Consider the following 18,211-nt stretch of genomic DNA (forward strand, 5'->3'; position numbering starts at 1 on the left):
GATTGAAATGTATTGCGTGGAGCTCGTAAATGAAATTCATGGTGGGTATATTTCTCAAGAGATCCCTGCTAATGTTTGTAATAATTTTGCAATTGACTAATGAAGATTTTATCGTTGAGTCATCCTCAAAGACGGTTTAGGCAGGGTTCTCGAATCTGCCCTCGTTGTTGAATATCTACTTTCAGTTTCACTGTGCTTGGAGGCAAGAGAAGCCTGTGTGATCTATATCTTACTTTTGCTTATTTGTTAAATCCATATTAAAAAAATATATAATATTTATATCTACTCTTAAAAAACCTATGTAGTGTGATTCTTGTTTCTTCAGACGTGTTATTTCAGAATTCTTGTTCTGTGAATGAAAGAATTCATGCTTTTTAAATAATTTATCATAGTTTTTAGAAGCTTTTGAATTTAAATTATGTTATTGATAATAATTTAATTCAAGTAACCAAGTAACCAAATAATTATATGTGTTTAGAACATTCCAGTGAGTGATTTAATATATTTAATTATACAATGCAGCAATCACCTTAATGCATTTACTCTTGATGTGTTTTTTATTTGAAAAAATATCATGATGTTTTTATTTTATTTTTTATATTATTAAAATAATAAAAATGCTAAATATATTAATTTATTTTTTTAAAATATAAAAAAATGCAGTCTAATCGCACTTCCAAACAATATTTTTATTTTCCTGTTTCAACCTACATTTCAAATGTTATGTTTATTTTCGTGATGCATTACAGTACTATGACGTGATATATGTTTTGTTTTAATTGTGAATTTAAAAGTATTTAATTAATCAATAAATGTAATAGTTTGATATAATTTTTCGCTAAAATCTATAATTTATAGCTTTTTTAAAACTTATATTTTTGAAAATATAATTGCAAAAACTGTCACAATATCAAATATATATAAAGTGCTTTTCAAATTATTTTTTACCTAAAAAATATTCAATTGATATTTTAAAAATGTTTTTTTAATAATTTTAATATATTAATGTATTTTTTTAAAAATAAAAATATATTTTCAATCGAAATATTCTTACAAAATATTATACACTTTAACGAGCACATACTTAGAAGTCAAACACACTCAATATCTTATCAAAGATAAAAAATGTGTTTGAAATTATGATAAAGTTTATTTTTTAAAATATTTTTTATTTAAAAATATATTAAAATATTTTTTAATTTTTAATATTAATATATGAAAATGATATAAAAATACATAAAAAAAATCAATTTAAAGCTCAAAAAATCAATATTTTTTAAAACTATAATTCAGCTGCTCAAACAAAGACTACCAAACCATTCATTTATATTTTTATTTTTTTTAGACTGACCTCATGTTTGAATGTTGGTGATTAAAAATTAATAATTTTGTTTGAGAGTATAATATATTAGTTTTTAAAGTGTCTTATATTTAAAAATATTTTAATATATTTTTATTTTAAATATCAATCTATAAAAATAATAAAAAATTACTAAAAAAATTTAATTAATTTTAAAAAATTTCTTTTAAATAAATTATTAAACCAGTACACCAAGCATAATATTTTAACATATTTTTTATTTTAAATATCAATCTATACAAATAATAAAAAATTACTAAAAAAATTTAATTAATTTTAAAAAATTTCTTTTAAATAAATTATTAAACCAGTACACCAAGCAAATGCACCGTATCCCTTTGCCATCAACCAGACGGCTAGTACCATCAGGTCAGATGGTGATGTTGCCTCATGAGAAGTTGATCTCTTGTTCATAGCCTTATCCAATAAACAAGAGACAAAAGATTTATTTTTTTATTTGATTCTACCGTGTTTAAAAAATTTAAAATTTAAAATTTAAAATTTTTATTTTTTTTATTTTTAATAATTCTAATATATTTATATCAAAAATAATTTTTTTAAGTTAAAAAATATTATTTTAATATATTAAAAAAAACTTTAAAAAATAATTTCCTCTGCACTCCCGGTCTTCCGAAGCCAGCCAGCTGACAAAAGAAAAAGCTATCACAACTGTAAACGGGCGGGCCACACTTCTCCTGTCCAGCCTTCCAGCACCCCGTCCAATCCAAATCTGACGGTCACGATTCAACACCGCCAAAAGTCTATCTAAACCTTACCTTTCCAAGACTGAACGTCAACATAAGCAATAACAAAAAAAAAAAAGAAAAAGAAAAAAGAAAAGAAAAAAAACCCAAGTCTCCGCCTCTGCTGAGCACGCGCACGCTAGCACTCTCAACATCCCACGTGAATGCATGCAGGAAACAACCACCATAAACCTTAACCGTAACTTTCATGCCAGTTGCATGCATAAAAAGCCAACCCACCATAAATTCCCCTAACTCCGCTCAACGACTATTTAAACTACAGCATCATATTGTAATTAAGAGTTGACCGTTGTTTTTTAACACAAACACTAAAAAATGATAACGTCACCCCCCCATTACCATCTTTTCAAGATTTTTTTCCCTTTTTTGCCTCTCATGGTTTAAAAAACCCAATTATCTTCGCATGAAATAAAAAATATATGTTAGATTCAATTTAACTTTTTATTCTAAATTTAATCAATTTTGCATATTAATTGAGACTGAATCTCTTTTTTAAATAATCTTAAGATACATCTTTTATGCTTACCTGGTACATTTAAATAAATTTAATAACTTTTAAATTTTAAAAAATAAATAAAAAGAGGAGCCTTTTTTTAATTACAATAATATTCTTTAAATTATTGTGATTTTTGTATTAGTAAAAAAATTAAAAAATTGATTTGTAATGGGTATAGAATTTGGAGTTGCCTCAAATTTAAAGATTTTTGTTATAGTATATTATAGTTTTAATGCACACGTTTTTTCACATAAGCAGCCATCGAAGATAAAGTCTTACCACAGAAAAAAAGAAAAAGAAATAAATTAGGATATAAAAAATCAAATACAATAACCTAACAAATTAGCCAAAAGACAAAACCCAAGTCTTTGTTGCCTAACTTGCCTTGTATTTTTATATTTTTATATAGTTTTGATTTACTAATATGAAAAATAATATATTTTTTAAAAAATATTGTTTAAATATATTTTAAAATAAATTATAATTTAAAAATAACCACTAACCCAATAACAGAAAATACAGAGACGCTTTACTTCCTTGCGAAGAACCAAACCAAACCAAACCGCTATGCTAAGTTGCTGCTAACCTGCACCGGAAACAAACGCTCATGAGTTGCTATCTTACGCTGCAAAACTACACAGTACACGCAGCTTCGGGGCACCAAACCAAACACAGGGAAGAAAGAGGAGATAAGTTATTTACTGGATAAACTACAATCTAATCCCTATAGATTCAACTATGATCACTTTGGTTCCTGTAGTCTTAAAGTCTCTATCATTGATTCAGAAAAGATGCTAAGCAAAAGAGAACTAAAGCTCCAAATAGAAAAATAAAACCCTAACATGTACTCGATAGCCTTTGAAGCCATTTTTTTAATAATATATACGAATTTGTTGCTCTAATCATTATTTATTTAATGCATATTATTTAGTCGGGGATCGAGTGAAATAAATTGAGCAACCTTAAAACAAACCTTATAAACAGAATATCTTTTTCATTTTCTCGTTTTTCTCTCATCTTTCCATTTTAAATTTCTTTACATGTAATTATATAAAATTTTTTTTATCAAAATCTAAAAATTTATTAAAACTTAACAATTTTATGGAAAATTCCCAAATTATTTTATTAAATTTTGTTTGGAATATGATTGATATTGAAGTATTTCAGAAACATAAATGACCAAAATGAAATATTACAAAATATTAGGGATTAAAATATATTCTTAACCTCAAAACTTTACTGCTACTTACTCTCCAAAAATGAAAACAAAAATGATTGTTTTTTTCCTTAAAATAATAATAATAATTCAGCATCGAGGGTCTTGCTTCTCAATTAGCTAAAATAAAGCTACGTGAGGGGAAGAGAGAGACAAGCACCCAAACATAAAAAGAAAAGAAATAAATCATGGTTTCCACAAGAAGTGGATCTCTTTCTGCTAAGATATCTTCTTCAGATGACAATAATAACAGTAATAGCAAGAGATCTTCTTCCTCTGAGGATAATAATAATCATAATCATAATAATAAGCCACCATCACCAAAACGTCTTAAGGTAAAAAAGAAGAAAAAATTGTAAGAACTTTTTGGTGTTGTCATGGAAAAAGTTTTTGATTTGTCTCTCTGGATTTCAGGGAGAGAATGGTGGAGTTACGGAGAAACAGATGCCGACGACGGAAAATTCTAAGGAATCAAGTCCACCGGAGGAGGATCCCGACGACCATGGACCTGGAGATGCTCCGACTAATGGTTGTGGCGGTGGAGGCGCTTTGATTTCGGGGAAAGGTCAAGAGACGGTGACGCCGGCGGTGGCTGTTGTCACACCGATCGCTGAAGGTAGTTTACTTTCATTTTTTTCAATCAAGTGTTAAGCTTTGTACTAAATTTTGGATTTTATGAATTTGTGAAATTTGAATTTTAAGTGTTGTTTGGTTGATTTTTTTTCTGGATTTGATTACAAGGTTCTACCCCGGTTGTACTGGAGAAGCCAAGGAGTTCGTTTTCCACTTGGAGCTTATATCATAAGCAAAACTCAGGTTTCGAAACGCCTTGGTGTAAGCTGCTGTCACAGTCTGCTCAGGTAGTTCGATTTGCGATTATTTTTTACTAAATTGTATCAATTGTGTGTGTGTTTAACGTCGAAATTGAGAATTTATGTGCAAAACGTTTGATTTTGAAGTTTGACTAGAAATGCTGATTGTGTTTGGATTGCAGAATCAGAACATAAAAATCTGCAAGTCGAGCCATTTGATTGGTTCAACCAAACAATGTGATTCTCTGTTGAAGGACCATGCAATGGGCACGATTCAATGCAAGATTAAACACACACAGGTATTGGTTATGTGTTAAGGTATTTTGTAGGATGTTTTGGCGAATGCAGTGTGCATGTTTGTTATCTGGAGGGTTTTGGATTAGTACATTAAAGTGGTGTTTTGTTTATTTAATAGTTCTTGTGGAGGTGAACTCCTGAATATGTATATGCAGTTTGAGTACTCATTGTTTGTGGACATGACCAGCGCGAGGGATGTGCTGTTGCTGTGCTAGAAACCTCAGGGAGCAAGGGTACAGTGCAAGTAAATGGGACAGCTGTCAAAAGGATCTGTGTGCTTAATTCAGGAGATGAGGTTGCCTTTGGTGTGCTGGGGAACCATGCTTTTGTATCCTTTACTTCATTTTAGTGGTTCAATCTTTCTTGCTTGTGGATTCTCTTAGCCCACTTACCTTCTGTCTTATCTTGTTCTTTTGCTTGCAATTGTTAGACAATAGACTTTGTTGTTTCATTGTCACTTGATAATTTCCTTAATATCTGTTGAAAATAGATTTTTCAGCAACTTTTGACTGAGGTTGCAGTTAAGAGTGCTGAGGTTCATAGTAGTATGGGAAAGCTTGTGCAACTTGAAAGGAGGTCAGGAGATCCATCAGCTGTTGCTGGGGCATCAATATTAGCATCCCTTTCAAGCTTGAGGCCAGATTTATCATGCCGGAAGTCTCCAGGACAGACTACCAGTAAAATACACCACGATAGTGATGTGCCCGCTCGGTCTGTCATTCATGATTGTTCGGAGGTCGAGCTTGATGGCATGGAAGGCAATTCAACTCCAAAATTAGGGAGTGATAAAGCTGCTGAAGTTGGAGCAATCGACCATGATCTTCCTCATGATTGCGGCCAGGACTCTGGCACAGAGGCAGGCAATGTAAAAATCTCTGGGATGAATGATTTGATAGGGCCTTTCTTCAGGATGTTAGCTCGAACATCTAGTTATAAACAAAAATTGAGCAAAAATATCTGTAAACAGGTATTGGAAGAAAGGAACGAGTGGATGAAGGATTCAGAACTGGCATCGACCTCAGTTATGTCATTGCGATGTGCAGCATTCAAAGAAGACCTTCATGCTGGAATTCTTGATGGAAAATACATAGAAGTTTCATTTGATAATTTCCCTTACTATTTAAGGTATAATTTTCTCTTGCTATCTTTAGCGTACACTTTCATGTTATTTCTGGCAGTATTCGAGCTGGCAATTTTTTCTCTCCATTTCTTAGATTCCTGTTATGACTTAATGTTAAAACTTCTATTGTCATACTTTCTACTTGCATAGCACAACATGTGAATAGGGTTGTTGTTGCTAGCTGTCAGAGAGAAATGATTGCACGGTATCTGGCTGTTTTATGTGCATTTAGACTGTCTATTCTCCCGATGTTAGAATGTGATTCTGATTTGAGTGTTGAAAACTGGAAAGCTGCGGTTTTAGTTCAGCTTGGTGCTGCATTTGTTTTAGGCATGACTCTTAATGCTCATATGCCATCGGATTTTATTGATCACTATTGACACTATTGCAAAAGTCTGCTAATGGATTATTCCTTATTCATGTCCTTCTATTTTTTAATAAAATTCCATACCAATGATTGTTTATCATGGAAATTCATGGTAGAACTGAAAGGGTGAAAAAACCAACCCCCTTATTGTTAGATGGCTTAGAAACCCAAGGTCTCCCACGTAAATTTCCAAGAAAATGATGGATCTATCCATGGAGCTGCGTAATTTGGGGGATAGAGCATATAGGAAATCAGTATATATGTTAAGACTAGACTTTGAGATCTGGAATGTCTCATAGTGAAAGGAAGGGATGGTAGTCATGGGAATGAGAAGAACCAAGTAAACATGAATAGATCCATGGGCATTTTATGATTAGGATGTCTGGAACTAAGAGAAGCTAAGTATAATGTTAAACAGGGATGTTATTCCTTTTTGAGTGGGGACCCTACTTTTGAGCTTGATAAACCTGACGAAATAAAGTAACAAAGAAACAAAGTAATGAAATAAACAAACAGATCACACACTTCTATCTAGCTTGAATATGCATCCCTGTAAACCTGGGTATTGGGTTTGAAAAAGTTGAATATTTGGACTAGTACCTTGTTCAGACACTGATACTAAGGATACCTTGCACAAACAATCCCTTAGAGGAAAGTTCAATCATAGGGATGGTCTGATCAGACATGTACACCATTATGGTGGAATTATGTGAGAGTTGTGGAGGTGAATTTTGTTCCTTTTATACCACAAGGAGGGCATCCTTTGTGAAAGGAGTATTTATTTGACTTACCATGCACAATTTGTTTTTTAGGGCTATATTATACAGCAACTTATTGCATGCATTGCACAGATCACCCTGCCCATGATCAGGGGTCATGTGACATGGATGGTTTAAATTGCACAAAGCAAAAGTTCCACATTTTCTTGTTATCCAGAGCTGTATGACCTTTATGATGCTGTGACCAATATGGCTGTATTTATCCTTCGTTTCTGTGTTCTGCAAAATGTTTTGCTATGCGTTGTATGAAAATAAACAATGCAATACATGTGTGCATGCGATTCTGATTCAATGGCGATTACCACCTTGCATTTAATTTTGATTCGATGGTTGTTTTACCTTGGATATCTCATACTGCCAACAAATTTTGTAATCTTAATCAAGTGGGAGGACACATTGTTCATTTGAGCATGCAAATCTTTTAGCAGGAATTAGAAATGGTATATTTGTTTATTTATTTGCACGTTGATGATCTTGCATTTGCCGTCTTTCTTCTGCAGTGAGAATACAAAAAATGTGCTGATTGCAGCTTCATTTATACACCTGATGCACAAAAAATATGCAAAATATACCTCAGAACTAACTACAGTCAATCCACGGATTTTGCTTTCTGGTCCTGCAGGTGTGTGGCTGTTTTACTTAAATTGGTATGTTTTAGAGTTTGTAAAGGTTAACCTTTGTAAGAGATGAAATGCTAACTTGATTTCTCTCTCTGTTGAATGCTATTTGTAGGTTCTGAGATATATCAAGAGATGTTGGCAAAAGCACTTGCCAATTACTTTGGTGCTAAATTGCTCATATTTGATAGTCATTCATTTTTGGGTGTAAGCTAAAACTCATCTGCTTGACTATTATAGCTCTCTATCTGTAGTTTATGAAGACTAATCAGAGACTGAATCTTCAATTGTGAATATGTAGGGTTTGTCTTCTAAGGAATCTAAGCTTATGAAGGATGGATTTAATGCAGAAAAATCCTGCACTTGTTCTAAACAAAGTCCTGTGACTACTGATGCATCAAAGAGTGTGATTTTATCAGCCAGTGAAGCAGACACACCTTGCTCTTTAAATGCACCTACTAATCTAGAATCTCAAACAAAGATGGAAGACACCCTGCCTTCTTCTTCAGGTGCAGGAGCATCGAGGAATCTCTTGTTTAAAAAAGGTATTTAAGCTATCGCAAGAGAGGCCTTCTAGCTGGTCCTCCTCTTTTCTTTCACATTCTAGATCTTTTGATTTTGTTGAACTCTGATGTAGCAAGATGCTCCAAATATTAACATGTAGGTGATAGAGTGAAATTCACAAGCTCATCTTCTAGTGGTCTATATCAAACAGCATCATCATCAAGGTACAGTCAGTGTGAACAGTTCCTTCATCCTTTTCTTCTCTGTTATTGCTTTGATCATTTGCTATGTGGTATCTTGAATGTGAACTGCCCTGATATTCAAACAGTTCAGTACTTCTCCTGATCAATTTATAATGCTTCCCTAACCATTTATTTCTTGTATACCAAATTTGCAATTATTGGTCCATGATGGCATCTTCTTCTCATTCAAATACTATTGAAACTGACATATTTGGTCAGATGATAGAATTCATAGATAAAAAAAAAAGAGGAGGGTTGGGGGATATACATTTTGTTATTTGTGGTGCCATAGATATTTCGTGTTGGGTGGAGGTTTGTTATCGTGCACTTAATTTGGATGGAGAGAAATTTTAGAGTTCTCAAGAATGGTTTTATATTTAAGCTGCTAATATGGCATTGAATAGTTATTTGGTGTCCTGGCTTTGGAATTTTCAGAAGATCTTTTCTTAGCTGTGATATTCTTCAGGGTTGGCAAACTCTTTATTTCAATTTTCTGCATTTTGCAGCGGACATTATTCTTTTTCTGTCTTCTTTTCTCTTTTCTTGTGACGTCTTCCATTTTGCAGTAGGTATTATTCCTTGTGGTTTGTGTTCTTTCTCGATAAAATCTTAGTCTTCCTAGAAGAAAGGACAGTTTACCTTTGCATAACTAAATAAACAGCCCCACATACTTGTTGGATAACTGGAGCGGCCCCAGTAGCTGGCTTAATTAGGAGCTGTGTTTGAGATAAAATGGACAGATAAAGAAGCTTTGAGGATGGTTCTGTTCAGTTGTTTGAAGTTTATAATTCACTTAACAAGTTACTCTTTCTTCATGGATGCCAAAACACATGCACTGACGAAATTGATAAGAAATTGATCTTGAATTGAATTCACTTTTGACTGAGACTAGAGATGATATTGGATTTGATTACAACATTAACATGAACCCTAATTGACTAGGAGTTGAACTGTTAAGAAATAAAAGAGTGTATGTTTGAAGAACAAAAGAAGTGTATATTTGAGAGAGCTTTAATACTTTTTTCGGAGTTGTATTATGTTAAGGCCCGGATTTGTCGTAATATTCATGATCAAGAATGGCTATAGCAAGCTGTTATAAAAGCAAGGCTCATATAAATGCAAACATGGCGAAGCATATCCATTTTTGGTAAATTGGAGCTATATTATATCTAGTGTTTCAGATCAGCATTCCCTTTGGAATACAGAAGAACCAGCATGTAGAAAAAAGAAAAGAAAAGAAGGAAACTAAAAGAAAAAAGATGGAAAAGGCATTATCGTTTATGGGTGAGAAAGGCAAAAGGAAAGGTATAACCTGATTAACATGTTGGCAGCTTAACCCTCACTCCCCTTTGTGTGGTATTGTCTCCTTGGTGATTGATCTTCACTTGTTTTACTGAAATAGGAAACTCATCATATCCGTATTTATTATCTTTCCTGGTCATAGTTTTCCTCTGTCATCCTTGTATTCTCAACCTTTTTGTTGTTGATGCAGCATGATGTTTAACAATTGATCTCCTGTTAACTCTTGATATAGGGGCCCACCTTATGGGACTCGCGGAAAAGTTGTGTTACTTTTTGAGGACAATCCTTTGTCAAAAATTGGTGTGAGGTTTGACAAACCAATACATGATGGTGTTGATCTTGGAGATGTTTGTGAGGGAGGTCATGGATATTTCTGCAATGGTATGTTGAACTGGGTCATAAACATTGCCATGTGCATAGACTTGATAAATGGTTCTATCTTTTCTTCCCTTTTCAACTCTTAAGTAATTGAAAATGTCCTTTGCTTTCTCTCCAGTTGCTGATCTTCGTTTGGAGAACACTGCTGTGGAAGATTTGGACAAGTTACTCATTAACACATTGTTTGAGGTAGCAATAATTTAGTTATTAAGTAATTGAACTCATTTTGTTCTGGCATGTTATATCCCATTTCATTGTCTTATAAACCTTATTGACTCTTTCTTCAGGCTGTTCACAGCGAGAGCAGAAATTCTCCTTTTATTTTGTTTATGAAAGATGCAGAGAAATCTATTATAGGGAATTCTGATTCATATTCTACATTCAAAAGCAGACTTGAAAAGCTTCCTGATAATGTTGTAGTCATTGGTTCACACACGCAAAATGACAATAGGAAAGAAAAGGTAATGTCAATGCAAATATTTATTTACTTGTTTTATTTTTTGCATGCATGAAATTTCAACTTTATAAAGATTAAAGGTGCTGAGTCTAAATTCCTGTTTGAATTTGTGGTGGTGTTTGTTGAAGTGCAAAGATGAAGTTGAGGCATCTCTGGCTTAAGTTCCTCTGTTTTTAAATAAAGTCATAAACATGAGGTTGCTATAGAAATTAGAAAGTTTATACCACAGTATTTGTTTACATGCATGTTTTTTTTGGGTATTTTTGTATCATGTATGAGCTGAGGGCTTCCTTCTGATGTCATAACTTTTATGGGCTGACCACTGTTTCCTGCAAACTGTGGTATGCAGTTTGCTAATCCCCATACTCCTCCTGCCCCATCTTGTGGTGCGAGGGGGGTAGGCTTAGTAGGGTCACTATTTCAGGCTGTGGTTCATTTCTACGTGGTTGTACATAGAAGTATTTATTAATATTCTTTTAATTATTAAACATTAGATTGTTTTATTAAGATAATCACGCCATGTGTTACTTTCAAATTCAATCAAAAGATAGAAGTATTTTATGGGTGCCTGTAGATTACAACTTCCAAACAAGATACTATCCACCTTTGGCTCCTTAAAATAGCATACAGATTGTCCCCTCCACAAAAGCTTCTCCAGGCACAAGACTGTTTTTTTTTTAAGGCTAGAAATTGAAAAGTCCAAACTAAGTATTCATCTCTTCAGATTCCCATTAATAATAGATTCTTTCAAATATGAATATTTCCCTTTCTGTATTGGTTTTACACTTTTAGTGCTATATTTAGACTCAAATACTTGTAAATCTATCATAAAGTCTAAAGAAAAAACAGGTCGCCAGTTTTTGCAATTGGGATTGGGTTTGACAACAACTTAGATAAAAACAAATTTCAGAGTGTGAATAAAGTTTATAAACATGGATCACTTGTTCATTTTAAAAGTCATGGATTCAAATGGGAATGATAATGCTTTGATGGGTGCCCTTGTTAGCTAAAATTTAGTCTGATACTAGCTTTTATGGTTGATGAAAGGCCTGTCATCAATAACAATGATGAGCCAATACTGGTTAATGGAGATTCATATGTCTGGCAAGTACATTGAGGGCATTATGCATCTCTAAAATATGATTGGAAATTGTTAGTTGAGTCAATTCAACTCTATGAAGCCGTAGACCCACTTAGCTACACAGAGTATTTGTCCAATTTAAGGTGCTATCTAGGCAATGCGTGTAATTCTATGAGCTTAGCTCCATAACATAACAGGTGGAGGAAGTGGCATGTTGCATCTGACAAAGATTGACACGTCTAGGTCCTAGGAGCTATAGGTATCACAGTCTAATCCTTATCCAGGATCCCTTTATTTTTTCTAAAAGAACAAATAATTGGTAGCTCACTATATGTTTAGTCAATTTCGTGCTGTTTGTAATGTACTTTAGGTGGGCCTTGTAAAATTTGAGCTTATATGTTGCACAGGAAAGGATTTTTCTTCCAATCTTGCATTGTATTATTTATGGTCCTGCTATACAAATCTTGTCGTTTATTTACGCCACAGTGCTTTCTTCCCTTGCAGTCACATCCTGGTGGTCTTCTTTTCACAAAATTTGGCAGCAATCAGACCGCTCTGCTTGATTTGGCTTTTCCAGTGAGACTATCTTTCCCTCTCTCCCCCACTCTGTTTTCTATTTTTGTTTAAAGTTGCAACAAGTATTCCTTCTCTCTCTCAACTTTTTGTTCTTTAATTGTGTTTGCAGTATGTATGGTTTTTTTACTTATGTGGGAAAAGGGAGATTTTCATCTTCTATGCAAAGTAAATTAGTAATGCCTCTTGAAAGTTATTTTGGTGCTTTTCTATGCTCCTGAGTGGAATGCTGAAAAAAAAAGGTGCTTGCAGGTTTACTTTTTTCTGTGGATGATTGGCATTGTCATAAATTCATTCCTGTTGGCTTTGGTGTAGGTTTGTTCAAAATAGCAGTCTTAAGCATCACCAATATATTCCATTTATATCAAGCTAAAATAATTTTCATGTTTGCTAAAAAAAGGTTTAATGTCTAGCCCATGCTATAGTACATCACTGATTTTTTTAATATGAAGAATTTGTTGGTAAAGAAGGAACATGCAATTGGAGCGAATTTTTTATGCCTCTATCAGCATTCCTGGGACATTTTTATATCGAGGAGGGGGCATTGAGTCAGTTTAGAGTCCTTTTCATTTTAGTACTGGTTTCCAGATGTTTAGTGGAAAGGGATGGAACTTTTGAACTTCTTTTTCTAGGAAGTAAATTTATCATTTGTATAACATTTCCTGTGTGAAGTTCTCTCTTTTCCTCCCCTTGTCTCTCTCTATATCTCTCACACAGACAAGCATATATGTGGCCAATTGATGGTAAGTAATTATATTATGACTGATCTATACTATTGATTTTCTGATGATTGATTTTGGCGCCTTTGATATTTTCAGGATAGTTTTGGAAGACTTGGTGACAGGGGGAAAGAAGTGCCAAAGGCAACAAAACTTCTGACTAAGCTCTTTCCAAACAAAGTAGCTATTCATATGCCACAGGTCTGTGTGATGGTAGCAATTTTTTTCTTTATTTTACTAGATCAAAATTTTATGTGCAGTTTCTTAAGGAAGCTTGTTAATTGATGCAGGATGAAGCGCTTCTAGCATCTTGGAAGCATCAGTTGGGTCAAGATTCTGAAACTCTTAAAATGAAGGGGAATCTAAATAACCTGTGCACTGTGAGATATCCATCCCCATACCATTGTTTGTAGCTGCTTTGTTTTATTTGTTGATCAACATTTTTAGCTTCAGTTTCTGTGCCTGATTTTTACTTGACTGTGCCTCATTTGGCTAGATAACTCAGGTGTTTGTATATAGTAGACTAGTCAGTGATTCATGCATGCGAAAGTGTTATCCATCTGTGTTATTATATAATTCACTGTTGCATGAGATGCTTGCTTGAACCTTGTGGTGCATTTTAGTCCCTAACATAACCATCAGCCTTCAGTAGATATATCAATCCTGTCTTTTGGGGGGAAAAGCTAGAGTGATAGTCTTGTGCTTTCCAAGTTGATTTTCAGGTCAAACGGTTGAACACTGAGTTTCTGAAGAATGTTTTCAACTGTTCATTGTCTTCTAGTTTTCAAGTTCATATGTCTGAACACTATATCCTAGCTTTGGCTTTAAAGTATGTCTAGGGGGTGGAAAGTGGGATGGAAGAAATCAGGGGGTAGGAAATGAGGGATTGAAGTTACTTTATGATCTTTTTGAGAAGAAGAGAAGGTTAAGGTCAAGAAAAGTTAAACTATAGCCTACCAAAAACCAAAATCTTGAAAGTGGAGAGGATGTGTGAGGGAAAATGAGTAAACATTTTCCCGCACAATAAATTTTCTTTAACACAAAAGGAACGATAACAAATTTATGTTTCTTTGCACTTCAATTTCCTTCAAACTCTGTTCCTCCAAACATAATTTTTCTCTCCACAGCTTCCCTCCTCTTCTATTCTTGTCCTGAGAAACTGGTATGATGTTTTGCCCCCTTGAGAGATGTGTAGGTGGAATGAAGGCAAATTATTGATGCCATGGTAGTAGTCAATAAACTTGGATATTTGTATAGGTGAGTGGTGGATTGTGTGAGAAGGTTGATATGGAGAATTCTTAGGAGAATGGAGTTTGATGATAGTTGGAGGAAATGGATTATGAGGTTTTATTGTATACTACTCAAAGGTCAGACAAAGATACGTGGTATTCTATATTAGTCACTGTAGATGGGTAATAATATCCTACTGGTGGCTACATTACAGACTCACTTGCAGAACATCTTTCAAGGAAAATTATTAGGCAGCTATATGCTTTGCTTGTTTCACTTGATTTCAGTTATGATTTCTCTCCTCATTTCTAGTCTTTTTTTTCCTGTTCTTTGTTCCATCGTTCTCTAGAAAGGCAACATGTTGTTTTTCTCTAAGAAAGTTCTTATGCATCCAATGCATGGCATGAAGTCATCTAGTTTTTGTGTTCTAAAAAGTTGCGATTTTAAAAGTTTTTTGTTTGTATCGGAAGTTTCTGCTTTCTCATATATTGAGAAAGGACATGGAGCTGCCTTTTTTTTTTGTGTGATAAATGTTGACTCGTATATGCTATTTTGCTCCCTTTCTTCTTTGTAATGTTCTATTTTTGTGTTCTTGAATGATATTTTTAAAGGGTAAACTAGTGTGTTCAATCTGATAAGGATTAAACAGTAAATTTTTGATGAAATAAACCTTTTCTTTCACAACCATCTAATTTCTTTGCTTGTAAAGCACTATGATGGATGTTGAAATGGTGGTGCATGCTTAAGAAGTAAGGCTTTTGGAGATGGAATCTCTCTAATTGCATGCTATTTCATATATAGGTTTTGGGCCGGTGTGGAATGGAATGTGAAGGACTGGAGACATTATGCATCAAGGATCAAACACTCACAAATGAAAGTAAGTTTTATATTTACCACATTGCAATGTTAACAATTTCCAGTGATCTTTCCAAAAACTCATGTTTTGGTGTGCATTGCAGGTGCAGAGAAGGTAGTTGGGTGGGGACTGAGTCATCATTTAATGCAGAATTCTGAAGCTGATGCTGATGCTGATGCGGATGCAAAGCTCGTTTTGTCTAGCGAGAGGTAATTGATGTTTTTTCTTGTATCGTTCTCCTGACTCCAAGTATGTTACTGTGTTGATTACAATACTGTTTTGCAATTCTGCAGCATACAGCACGGGATTGGAATCTTGCATGCTATCCAAAATGAATCTAAAAGCTTGAAGAAGTCACTGAAGGTGATATGTAGATTCACTTGCAGATACTACACCAAGCAGTTTAGTCACAGGCACCAACTTTTTCAAGCCCGGGACTATAAATAGCTACCTAGTTTCCTATTTGGGAAAGTTTCATGAGCTGATCTCTGTAGTGATTTTTTTTTGTCTCAATCAGGATGTCCTGACAGAAAATGAATTTGAGAAAAGGCTTTTAGTTGATGTCATTCCGCCTAATGACATTGGAGTTACATTTGATGATATCGGAGCTCTTGAGAATGTCAAGGACACCTTGATAGAGTTGGTGATGCTTCCTTTACAAAGGCCAGAACTTTTCTGCAAGGGACAATTAACCAAGGTCTCTTCATACCTTTGTATTCAGTGAAACTAGTTATTTCATTTAAAGGAACTTTGATATTTGTTTTTAATTTATAGGATTAGGCTGTGATATGTATATGAAGAAAGGTATATATGCTCACACTGATCTTCCGTGTGCAGCCTTGCAAGGGCATACTTTTATTTGGACCTCCTGGAACTGGAAAGACTATGCTAGCAAAGGCAGTGGCAACTGAAGCTGGGGCCAATTTCATCAACATCTCAATGTCCAGCATCACATCCAAGGTTAAGAGTATAGCATGCTTTATTCAATTTCTATGTGGAGTTTATTTTCTGATCCAAAAACTCATTTTAATCTCATATGCTACAGTGGTTTGGTGAGGGTGAGAAGTATGTCAAAGCTGTATTCTCGCTAGCCAGTAAAATTGCCCCCAGTGTTATCTTTGTTGATGAGGCAAGCTTCATATAACTCTTTCAGCATTTTGCACATGTTTTTTTTCCCTTTGAAATATGAAATCAAATATTTTTCTGTGGTTTGGCTGTGTTGTATAGGTGGACAGCATGTTGGGAAGGAGAGAAAATCCGGGGGAGCATGAGGCCATGCGGAAGATGAAAAATGAATTTATGGTGAATTGGGATGGTTTGCGAACAAAAGATACAGAACGAGTTCTTGTACTTGCAGCTACTAATAGGCCTTTTGACCTTGATGAGGCTGTCATTAGAAGGTTGCCACGAAGGTGATATTTTATTTTTATTTTTTTCACAACAAGCTTACTAGTTCAGATTTAGAGAACCTGCATCTTGTGTGTGAGTCCATTTGGCATATGATAAATTTTGTACCTACAAGCTTGTGCTTTTCTAATGCAATTCAATTTCATGTACTTGAACAGATTGATGGTAAATTTGCCCGATGCTCCAAATAGAGAGAAGATACTCCAAGTCATTTTAGCGAAAGAAGACTTGTCTCCTGATGTTGATTTTGATGCTGTTGCTAGTATGACTGATGGATATTCTGGAAGTGACCTCAAGGTCCTAGCTTTTGTTCTTTCCCTTAACAAGTTGATATGTGAAATGATTTTTGTCAAGCTTGGTGGTTGTCTTACATCTACACATGTTATATGGCAGAACCTATGTGTAGCTGCTGCTCACCGACCAATTAAAGAGATATTGGAAAAGGAAAAGAAGGTCTGTCTTTTTCTTCATCATCAAAGATCTGTTAGGTTAAATTCGATGCATTTACATTATGTTCTCCCTGAAATTATTGTAGGAACGTCCTTTTCTCCTGTTCCATACACCTCCATTTAAGACTCTATAATGTGTTCTTAAAAGAAAAGAAAAAAAGGTGTCAAGTGTATTTATATAACCACATTTTCTCATAAAGTGCCCACGAATATATGGTCCTCAAATTAAGTTTCAACGAGGCAAGTAAAATATAGATACCAGATAAAATGATCTGTTGTCAGTTAGGTTGAATGAAAATTTGCTTTGGTGGTTCCGAGTATTGGGTTTTACTGCTGCTGGGCAGATGCCCTTCTAGTTTTATTAGCAGAATTATATTGTTCTAGGATTATTTCATCCATGATCGAGCATGCACAATTGATTATAGGAACGGGCTGCAGCTCTAGCAGAGGGTAAACCTGCCCCAGCATTAAGCAGGAGTTCTGATGTCCGGCCCCTAAACATGGTTGACTTCAAAGATGCTCATGAACGGGTAAAAACAATGGCCAAATTTTAAAGACTTATTTTTCTTGTTAATCTGCTTGATAGTGTTATTATGATATTTTCCCTGTATTTAAATAGGTATGTGCGAGTGTTTCATCAGAGTCGGTAAACATGACAGAGCTCCTACAATGGAATGAACTGTATGGCGAAGGCGGCTCTAGAAGAAAGAAGGCCCTTAGCTATTTTATGTAAATTTTCCTTTGTACAAAAGCTTCCTATCTTCTTTTAATTTTTTTCCCCTCCTAAAGTGGGTTCTCAAGTAATTTTGCCGCTCTCAATTAGGACTGGTCGAGTTGCCATTTTGCCTGTAAGGCGAAGTATAGGTTTTGCTAAATCATGTTTTTTCCCGTGTCTCAAATTGGGGGATGGGTGGTATAAAGAGCGTGAAGCTTCTGTCTTGTTGCCTCCCCCCCTTGTATTGGAGTTAACATTTATTGTTAATTTTAAGTTATTAACATCTGAAATAGTGAGAGTAGAAAAATAGAAGACCTTGGCAATAGATTGGATTGTTTGTGTGTGTATTTGGTAACTGTGTGTTTGAATTAGTTTTACGTGCATCTTGATTAATTTTTCGAGTTTTTAAAGTTAATGATCAGGTAAGTTTTCAGTGGTCTTGAAGTTTTTAGTACTTAAACTAGTGATTT

At 34.3% G+C, this 18,211-nt stretch overlaps 1 protein-coding gene across 2 annotated transcripts; it reads left to right on the forward strand.

Annotated features, from left to right (window-relative positions):
* The first annotated feature begins 3,915 nt into the window (after nucleotides 1–3,915).
* Nucleotides 3,916–18,048, forward strand: LOC105125335 (uncharacterized). 2 transcript variants are annotated; one of them, XM_011025739.1, is made up of 28 exons: nucleotides 3,917–4,171; nucleotides 4,251–4,452; nucleotides 4,578–4,696; nucleotides 4,831–4,947; nucleotides 5,133–5,273; nucleotides 5,436–5,810; nucleotides 5,913–6,070; nucleotides 7,712–7,833; nucleotides 7,944–8,035; nucleotides 8,130–8,373; nucleotides 8,493–8,556; nucleotides 10,109–10,257; nucleotides 10,373–10,443; nucleotides 10,542–10,715; nucleotides 12,297–12,368; nucleotides 13,184–13,285; nucleotides 13,375–13,464; nucleotides 15,116–15,191; nucleotides 15,274–15,379; nucleotides 15,464–15,533; nucleotides 15,688–15,867; nucleotides 16,008–16,130; nucleotides 16,216–16,299; nucleotides 16,398–16,582; nucleotides 16,736–16,874; nucleotides 16,971–17,030; nucleotides 17,452–17,556; nucleotides 17,646–18,048. In XM_011025739.1, the coding sequence occupies exons 1-28, from the start codon at nucleotides 4,025–4,027 to the stop codon at nucleotides 17,757–17,759; spliced, it is 3,681 nt and encodes a 1,226-aa protein (XP_011024041.1). In that variant the 5' UTR covers nucleotides 3,917–4,024; the 3' UTR covers nucleotides 17,760–18,048. The 2 variants fall into 2 exon arrangements, with proteins under 2 accessions (XP_011024039.1, XP_011024041.1); XM_011025737.1 differs by having other exon boundaries at nucleotides 3,916–4,171; nucleotides 5,436–6,070.
* The last annotated feature ends 163 nt before the right edge of the window (nucleotides 18,049–18,211 follow it).

The sequence above is a fragment of the Populus euphratica genome, unplaced genomic scaffold (genome assembly GCF_000495115.2).
Source record: "Populus euphratica unplaced genomic scaffold, PopEup_1.0 scaffold22.1, whole genome shotgun sequence".
Classification (NCBI taxonomy): domain Eukaryota; kingdom Viridiplantae; phylum Streptophyta; class Magnoliopsida; order Malpighiales; family Salicaceae; genus Populus; species Populus euphratica.